We start from the raw sequence: 10,124 nt of genomic DNA, 5'->3' as shown, positions 1-10,124 counted from the left end.
ACTGAGGTATCTGTGAACAAACGCATTTTCACCGTCGTTGATTTAGCCTTCGTGCATGCATGGTATGATCGACGGATCCGAGCCGTTGTCACATGCACAACGGAGCCTCTTTCTTTTTATTTATTTATTTATCTTTTTTTTTTGTTTTCTTCCATCACTTAACGGCTTAACAATTTGTCATCGTTTTTATCTTCGTTTTGATATCCCTTAACTACCGGTAATCGTTTCCCGTCCATTAAATCGAAGACGCGATTTTTTTTCTTTTTTTTCTTCTTTTTCTTTATGTATTTGTATTTCGTTTTGTACTTGTACTGTTCAGCAAGGCAGCGTGTTGCACTTTGTTTACATTATAATTATAGTCGGGCCGTGATTGTCCACCGAAGATTCCACAACGTCGCGAAATTGTGCGGAAATTCTTGTCAAGTAGCGTTGATCCTTTGTTTTAAAAACTTAATATGGACTCATGTTGATGGCGTCATTTTTTTGTTACAATTAAATCGCTCGACTTCAATGAATAGGTTGATACGACGGGATGTAAAAAGCGTAGGCGAACTCGAATCGCGATATAATGCACTTTGAAATAATTTCGAAAAATAAATGTCATTGCCTTGTAGCGATAATAAAATTAAACGCTCGAGGAAAATAAATATTAAATGTCGAATAAAGATTGTAAAAAAATTAATATTAATCGTCACTCCATTATACTTGGCAAGTGGTTAAAATTTCTATTTCACAGCTAGAAATTGGCTAGAAATGATTAAGGTAAATATCTATATAGTTTCATAAAATGTTTTTAATCGTCTTTAATCAGAATCAATGAAGAAAAGAAAAACTACATATTCGGACTTCGCGTCAAGCCTTGCAATTTCTTTACTTCTCAATTTTGTAGATGAGAAATAGCATAGTTATTCACTCATTTGATTTTGAACATTATGTCAAGATTCGAGTATGGTGAAGAAACGCAAATGCAAAACGAAATGTAAGAAGCAGAGTCCACGCTAGAACTGCTTCCGCTTCGCGATAATCTCGTATTTCCATTAATGCTCTTCAACCTCCTCCAGAACACACGAGAATTTTATTGTGAATAAAAAAGAAATCGACAATTAAATTAAAAATCACTATAATCTTCTCTGCTCTTGCAACACGTGGATCCTTTTGCGTTCTACGACCCGCTCTACATTTCGACAGCTTATGATCTCTGTGACGATGATGCAACTAAAATTAAGCTTACAATGTAGCGATAAAAAGGGATCGATACATTGTCGCGTGCGCGTCGGCAAATATTTTTTGATATATGCGGACGTCCCTTGCGATTTGTGAGTCGAAGTCTTTATACACACGTCGTAACTATGTATCTCCCTCCTTCTCGCCTCAGATTTGCGGACGAAATACATACGTCACAACGAATTTTCGAATAAATATACTCTTTTTTATAATAGCTATATCAATTACGTAGCGGTAGCGGTATTAGCTGTAAAAGATAATTGTAGTGGTGAATGGCGATAATAGCAATATAGTACTCATAATAACAGCAATAGTCATATAATAATTGTAATTACTATAATAGCAGCAAAATATAATAATAATATAATAATTAATAACTGATATAATAATAATAATAATAATAGGTCAATAAGATCCCCTAACACATTTAAACAATCGGTTTTGTAAAACGTCGTAATAGAATACGAAATAAAAATAAGGATTTGAAAAATTAGATATTCTAACAAAGGTATCTATACAATGTTTATGCGTACATAGTGCAACATAACGTACCGTCGACCAGTCCTCGATATCGTACACATTTTATGAACAAATTTAATTAAGTTATAATCTTATAATAAACGTATTGATATAACAAAAAATTATTGACAATATTAAAAATAATAGTAATGTAGAGCGATACTTATAACAATAATAACATCAGCAGTAATAATAATAATAGCCATAGAAACTAATGTATTGCGTTCACTCTCACTCTCACTCTCTCTCTCTCTCTCCCTCCCTCTCTCTCTCTCTCACACACACACACACACACACACTCCCCTCCCACTCTATTTTCTCCTTCTCTCTCATTCTCTGGCTCTCTTCTTCTCTATCACTCTCTTCCATTCTCTCTTAATGACATTTATAATTATAATTATAATTAAAAATGATAAAATAATTATAGCGATGAGAAAAATGCTATTGCCAATGAAAATGACATTGATGAAGATTAGGTGGCGGCGATGATGAGACGGTGACAATGAGATAATCATAATACATAAAGCATAATATATAAAATTCTCCGGCGTTGAATTAGAATACACAAGTATCTCCTTCTTTCTCTCTATATATGGATAGACTCGCGGAAGATATGTTTAATATACGTATAATGATATTTATAATAGTATCAGAAATAACGGACGTACAATGCGTGAAGCGAAGAGAAACGTAACTGCTGTGGATGCAAAGTCTCTTTCCAAGTGTCGCAAGAACCTCCGTTTCCCATCCCAATTTTTGCTTCCTCTCTTTAACTCTATTTTATTTTTCTTCTTTCTTTTCTCAGAAGAAAATTATCTTAAAAATTTTTCTCTATTTCCTGAACGAATGGACAGAAACGAATCCACATCCGTTACGAGCCCTTCTTCGTGCCTATTACGTTGTATGATACATTAAGAAAATAGCGCATACCTCATTCGTTTACGCTCATGCGATTTATGATTCGATTACTCGCAACAGCTCGTACACGCTCGGCGTGCCTCTTTAATCTAATATATATATATACAGATATATCGTATACATATATGTATACGTACACACATACATATGTATACACATGTACACTTCAATTATACATTGGAGATGTGTTTATCTCCCCTTTCTCTCTCTCTCTTTCTCTCTCTCTCTCTCTCTCTCTCTCTCTCTCTCCTCCTTCTCCCTCTCTTTCTCTTCACTCACTCTCTAGAGAAGTACATGTATGTACATTTAAGGGTGCATCGAATTCTCCGACGTTGTCTTTCGCTCGCTGAACGACAGACAACGTACGACATTTGAAATCTCGCTAAGTTCCCATTGGCCCAAATAATTGGATTGGCTGGTGAATTGACTGTAGACGGTGTGCCGCACTCGCCAGATATTCGTCAAGCTTAATGTCGCATTACGCCGACATGTTGATGCAGTAACATAATGATTTTGTCATGTATATGACAAAATGTATGATATATGTATATGTGTACGGTATATGTATATCGTATGTGACCAATTTTATCGCCATTAGCGCGACCTACATATGTTTCTCTCGGTGTAATATCTGACTGATGAAGCACCCGTCTCCGTAGTCAAACGTCCCTTAATTATAATCTCGCATTATATATTCGATAAGAACGATATGAGGTAATGCCCTATGTACATAAAAAAGAAAACAAAGTCGACAGCTAGCAATAAAATTTTTGGTACAAGTAGAAAAGATCCATATTATGTAAGTTCTTAGTTATATTGAGCGTAACCAACCGTTATTAATTCTAAGTTCTCTTGTTGATACGACAATCGTCATTAAACTGACACGACGTTTCTTCTCTAAGAACTATTAGTTACCCATAGACAGTAATGATATTTTCTTAGCGTTTTATCATTTCTTTTCATCTTTTTTTTTTTGTAATTTTCATTTCTTCCGATAAATTTAAAAACTTTCGTAACAATAAATTTATACTTAAGATTTTGTTAATATTAATTATGGCACAATTTAAATATTTTATTTAAAGTCTTTTAGAAGACATAATAAAAATAAATCTAAGTAGTCTTTCTCCTATGTACGACGTTCTTTTTTTTTTTCTTTAATTTCATATAATTACATTGTTATTTCGTTTTATTGATTAGTATTGATGAGCTTCTCACTTCTCTTTATTTTCCTTTTATAGTTTCGTTTGATCCCCCTTTTTGGAAATAAAAATTTCTTTTCTCTCTTTTCATTAAAACCGAAGACTGTTCCTAAACAATCGATTTACAACATTCCCGGACTCTCGTGATATTTCCAATTAGAATTCTCTGAATCGCTATTGTCAATTTAGCATCGGCTTTCCAGTTAATACAAATTAAAAAATTGCGTGTTTTATTCGTGATAAAATAAACAAAAAAAAATTAAACAAAAGAAATTAAAAGTAATCGGTCGAATTTTGACGGAAACTTATCGATCATAAATGCGACATTTGCGATTCTATACTTTTCCAAGGTAAATACCACTCGCGTCAGAGAAAAGTAAAGTTGTAAAGTTTTCTCGATGCTCTTTGGTAATATAATATCACATAATAAAAGAAAACTTTAAACCAATCAAAACAAAAAAAACAAAAAAAAACAGGAAATCTAATCAGTCGGTTCCTCTAAAAATAGGAATTAAGAAGAACGAGGAAACTAATAGAAATAAATTTGAGTCTTTAAATAAATTGACAATTAAACGTTACAAAATCAGCCTTCTCAAAAGTAAATTCGCGTATCAAAGTATTCGTCACAGCGCCAGAAAGTGAACTTGACCTCTTCAGTTACATCGATTCGAATTACGCCGAAGAACCCGTTCGTCGAAGAATGGGTGACTAACTTAGAAGTGGCTTTTTAACGGGTCAGAAGGAAGCGGTTAATAATGTGTGCGAGTATGGCGAACACCAGGATGTGAACGCACCGGAAGAACGGTCCTGCTTTGAATGGCTACGATATGGGGCGTTTTAGCCTGCTGACGATGAGATTGCACCATTTTTGTCGCCGGTCGAGAGGCGAGTCGCGCGAAAACGCGTAACTAAGTGAACAGCAACCGCGTGGACCGCAGAGAGATGCTGCGGTATCTCCGTACAGTCCGCGATCCACGAAGCAACACACACACGCATCGCATCCTAACGCCGCGATAATAAATCCTGCTGAGTTACACGGTCAGGGTGTAAAATTATAGTCGATCGGCCCTCGCTCGCGTTTCGGAAATGCGCGCGCGGTTCTTTACATCTCTCAAGCACGAGTATGCCGGCGTACACGCACGAGTTATACGCAGGATGCGAGCGAAAAATAACGTTTGGATAAAATCGAAAATATTCTCGCCGCGCGTCACACACACCTCCTCTCGGAATTTCTTTTTCTTTTTCTTTTTTTTTTTTCCCCTCTTAAGATAAACGATACAAGACGAAAAGTTCCATATACATTAAAAATCCCAAAAAGTTTCCACGATAATTTTTTTCATTTTTTTTTTAAAAATCGTACCGCAGAATCGTATCCTAAAACGATTAATATTGATAATATTCCTCCTCAACGGGAGAGACGGGGCGCGTACCTACCTAAAAATTTCGTCCGTGTAAACGGTTCGGGACCTTGGCACATTCCGATAAATAATCTATAGTCGTTCTTTGTTTTTTTTTTCTCTCGTTATTTTTTTCGCGTTCGCGTCGGCGTGTAATGGGTCGTTTACCCTGCAGCAGTTACGTACTTCGTGTGCATGCGGACGTGCACGTGAACGAGCACATGGACACCCACATACACACTCGTGCGCGCATACTTATCCACCCAACACGCGTGTGCGGAACTTTACTAAACGTTTACACTAGACTAAGTCTATCTCAGGCGATGAGTGGCAACAGTTGATCGTTCGTGCGTCGTGCTAAATGTACTTATCGTATCGTATAAGTATAAAGTGAAGAGAAAAATATATTTCACGATCCATTATACACGTATCTATGAAATTTCAGACCAAACATGAAAGAAGGACGATCGAAATTACCGACCGAATCACTCTTTTCACCGATCAATTAATGTATAATCAGATTTTAAATATAAAATTATTCGTCGTCAAAGTACAACGCATTTCCCTTTCGGATCGATAAATTGATCAGCGGTTGCCCGACACTCCGTTCTTATCCCCACCCCATCTCGAAAATTTCAAAGCAATACGATGAAATTTTTCCCGATACAGTCTCACCTCTTACAATACAGCGTACAACACCGAACATCGACATAAATTCCGTATACTTTTTTTTTTCCATTCACATAGCTCAGTCGCGCTAGTATACCAACCGAAGAACATCACAGAAATTTCCCATCAGTTAATAATCAATTATTAATTTTCTTTCCTTCGTCGCACGCGCGCGCGTGCTAGAAGAGTTTTTAAAAGTACGTCCGGTGATCATAATGTGGACAGACACACACACTTCTTTAATCTCTCTCTTTTCGTCGAATCGTTTGCCACGATCCCCGATATCACAGAATCACAAAAATTTCCGGAATGACTAGGATAAATTTTCTTTTTCTTTTTTTTTTTTTCTTCACTAACCAATCGCGTATCTTTAGTCTAAAAAAAGTGACTTTTTTCTTCTTTTAAGCAAAAGAGAAGAAAGACAAGAACGTAAAATCTCGCGGATCTCGGCCGCACTTCGCGTTCAATCGATCTCTAATGCCCTCCACATTATGTCCTGGCCAAACGTCACCGATAGAGATTTATCGGTCCACCGATTTAAGAATGTATACATAATAATTATAAAATCTCTCTCGGGATATAGAGATAGCTAAATATCTAAAATCGTATATTTTTCACAGTATACTTCACACTTCGAAGATATGTTTGGAAACTCGTGCTTACCCTTTCCCTTTTCCCTTTCCCCGCGCATTTTCTTCTTTCTCTTTTCCCGTTCAATCTTTTTTCACTCGGCCACGAAATGAAATTCGAGGCAGGCTGTGTCCTTTCCAGCCGTTTTCTGTTTTCCTTATTACGCGCCTCCGCGTTAAATATTCCTTTTCCGATACTACGCATCCTAAAAGTTAAGACGTAGACATAATTTATATTTTTTTTCACGATAATTTGTACTTGCTCATTAATTATTATGGCATTTCCTTTTTCGCCTTACAGATAAAACATCAACATTTTTTTCTCGTTCTCTACGCTGAGTTTTAAACCTGAATATGTTACGATGAACAACTTTTTTAGGGTTTCTTCTTGCTTGTACATTTGTTAATGTGGATATATTAAAGTTTGAAGAACAGAGCAGTGCTCCATAATCTCTCGCGAATTTAGGCTACTTGGACCGTTTTGGAGATCGATTTGTCGGAAATCACTTTGCAATATAACGGAGAACATAACGGAATGTGAACGGAACAATTCCCTTGGCTTAATTAACCTAGCTGAGTTTTTTTTTTTTTGGCTATTAAAAAGAAATGCACGTTGTACAGAGACAGTTGTTGTAAATGCTTGCTAAAAAAAGTGCAAAAGAATAATTAGAAAGCGGGGCTTTAAGCTCCGTAGCACTGCTCCGCTCGTCCGTGAGACATACCTACGTAGGACTATGCCGATTTTTATAAAATCTGAACAGGAGAATATCATCGTTTATCGATGTATCGTACGAATATAATATATTTACAGCTCAAAATATTACTTTTAAAGAGTTAAAAATATAGTTTGTATTTAGCGCATACGACGAATCTACATATACACGTTAAGAACCCATGATATATCTCTACCACCTACACGCTCTTCTTGCCTTTCTCTTCTCTCGTCTCGTACCGATCCCGTCTCCCTCCTACATATGCTAAATCGAAGAGTACCACATCGATTAGCAACACCTCTCGACCTCGATTGCCGTCGCGAACACATTTCACCGATCGGCATCACTTTCGCGCGTTTTGAACGCGTCGGTGCATCCTCGCGCCTTCGTTTTCGCCTTTAGGCCTAACGTTGTTGATTCACTTTGTCCCTCAGCCCTCCCCCCTCATTGATATATATATATATATATGTGTGTGTGTGTGTGTGTGTGTGTGTGTATGTGTGTGTGTGTATGTGTGTGTATAAATGACCTCGGCGCATTTGCGATACGGCCGCGTGAAAGTGCATTTGGCATGCACACGCGTATATACGTAACACGCATGCAAATCGGGACGTACTATATTTCGCCAGATTGCCGATCACTCATTCACGATTCTCATGATTGTCCCCTCAGTTTCTCGCCTGATCGTCCGCAATTCGACGTTTTACACCGCTCCGCGTCTCAGCACGTCTCAAACTGTTCCATTCGCCTAACAGGGCGACGTGTCTAGCCCGACCGTTCGCGAATTATTTCGTTCACGAGGACGCGACGCGAGGCCGGTTACACGCGACAGCTAGACGTGTATATTTGTCATCTACATGAAAAACCGTTAGACGTGCGTCTCGAGAGCGCCGATACAGAAAGAATTCCATCCGTAACGTAAATTCGATTTCGGAAATGATTTCCGGAAGACCGTTTCCATCCCAAAACGTCTCGTTTTAATTACATCCTTCCCTAATCTTTTCGCATGAATGCCCGCTTTTTGAAGAACGTTAACTTAAAAAAAAAAAAAAAAAAAAAAATCTCGCGGCGGGATAATGTCGTCCTCAAAAACGCATCTCACGTGTAGATTCTTCATTCGAAATTTCGCCGGACAGTCGAAATGTTTGACCGATTCGGCGTCATCAGCATTCTGATCGCTGATAATGGAATGTATCTTTGTTTCGCGCACTAAACTAACGTTGGAGCCTCCTCCCCTTCCTTCACGTTTCAGTCGAATTACAAAGCTTCTCAGTCAAATTTGTCCTTCTTTGGATTCATTGCAGTCTTGACGAAGAAAAATTACAACGCTACGTTGGCGAGTCTAAACTAAAGAAGAATCGCGCATGTTTTCGTCGGATGGACGATGGAAAAGCGAGGGGGAAAACTGGGAGAAAATGCCGAAATTTGTATCTGACTTATCCGCGATTCGGGCTTCCATGTAACTCTCTGCTTTCCACCCTTCTCTTTAATCCGTTTCTCGTTTAACGTCTTACGATAACTGATCACGATAGACATTATGTGTTCCGCAAATGCGAGTAAATAAGAGTAAATTAATCGTTGAAATTACGAGGGCTTCGTTGCAATTTAACAAGAGCTAAATTGCTCCTGGGTTTACTAATCTCGATTTAGCGATTTGCAGTCTCTTCTTCCGCGGATTACAAACCTAAATACAGCGTAGATGAGAGAAACAAGATCTCGTTAATCCAGGATGCTGCTAATTCACTTCAATCCAACTATAGCTCGTAATACGAATTGCATCGATAATCTCGGTTAAATAATTGTAATCAACGATTATATTCGCTCTGTTTCGGTTTATCAATAACGTATTTCAAAAAATTGCTTAGAAATGATCTGTGTGATCTGTGGTGGTCTGTGCTAACTGATTTTTGTGCAAATCGCGACCTAAGAGCCAGGTGCGATTGATAAACTACGGTTCGAGCTAACTGACTTTGAGTGTAGCTTAAATTGAATACGGGAGTGTCTCCTGGGGGTACGCAAAGTAGTACTTCCGTATCCTCTCGATAATCTAGCCTTGGTTCTCGGGTTATGTGATGCCTGATGACGTCAATCAATCAAGCGATTCGCGCGAAGAACGATGACGTTAGCAGCGCGATGACGACGACGACGACGACGACGACGACGACGACGACGACGACGACGATGACGACGACGACGACGACGACGACGACGACGACGACGACGACGACGATGACGACGATGACAACGACGACGACGACGATGACGACGCGGACGATCCAGCATAGGGAGACTTTGGTTTTTCCGACGTTTTCATTGCGGTTGCTGCTGCATCTGCATTTGATGTTGCATGGTACCGAAGACATTCTTCATGGCCGTGGCCTTTAGGAGCCTCCTCAGCACGCCGCTGGTACCGCGGTGCTGCAGGCTCTTGTGCGTCGTCAGCGAGTTCTTCGTACGGTACGTACGGTTGCAGAACTCGCAGACGTATAGCGTATCCGATTGCTCGTGTTTGTCCTGGAAGTGGCGTTTGAGGGAGTAGTAGCATGAAAACGTGCGACGGCAGTACGGGCATTCCTGAGGCTCGTTTATGCCACCCGCCGTGGGTGGTGGCATTCGGTACATGACAGTGGGAGGCGTCGTCGGTGCCGGATGCATCCCGTTGCCCGTACCTGAAACGCATTCAGATCTGTATAAGACCGCTCTTCAGAGGGAAGATCATCACCACCGCCCGGGAGGTTTGATACGTACATAGAAATCGATATAATTTCGACGAGAGTTCATTTCTCGATTATGTAAATACGGGAAATAGAGATCTTTCGGAGAGATACTTTCGATGAGAACGTAAGATGCACTTTT

General features: G+C 39.0%; 1 protein-coding gene across 1 annotated transcript; it reads right to left on the bottom strand.

Annotated features, from left to right (window-relative positions):
* Positions 1-9,438: 9,438 nt before the first annotated feature.
* On the bottom strand, positions 9,439-9,923 carry LOC105153642 (broad-complex core protein-like). The gene has a single exon (XM_011068609.2). The coding sequence runs from the start codon at positions 9,921-9,923 to the stop codon at positions 9,579-9,581; it is 345 nt and encodes a 114-aa protein (XP_011066911.2). The 3' UTR covers positions 9,439-9,578.
* Positions 9,924-10,124: the final 201 nt, after the last annotated feature.

This window comes from Acromyrmex echinatior, chromosome 5 (genome assembly GCF_024713525.1).
Source record: "Acromyrmex echinatior isolate Ae372 chromosome 5, ASM2471352v2, whole genome shotgun sequence".
In the NCBI taxonomy this organism is placed as follows: domain Eukaryota; kingdom Metazoa; phylum Arthropoda; class Insecta; order Hymenoptera; family Formicidae; genus Acromyrmex; species Acromyrmex echinatior.
The sequence above is the reverse complement of the archived record's forward strand: the minus strand, read 5'-3'. Positions and strand labels throughout refer to the sequence as shown.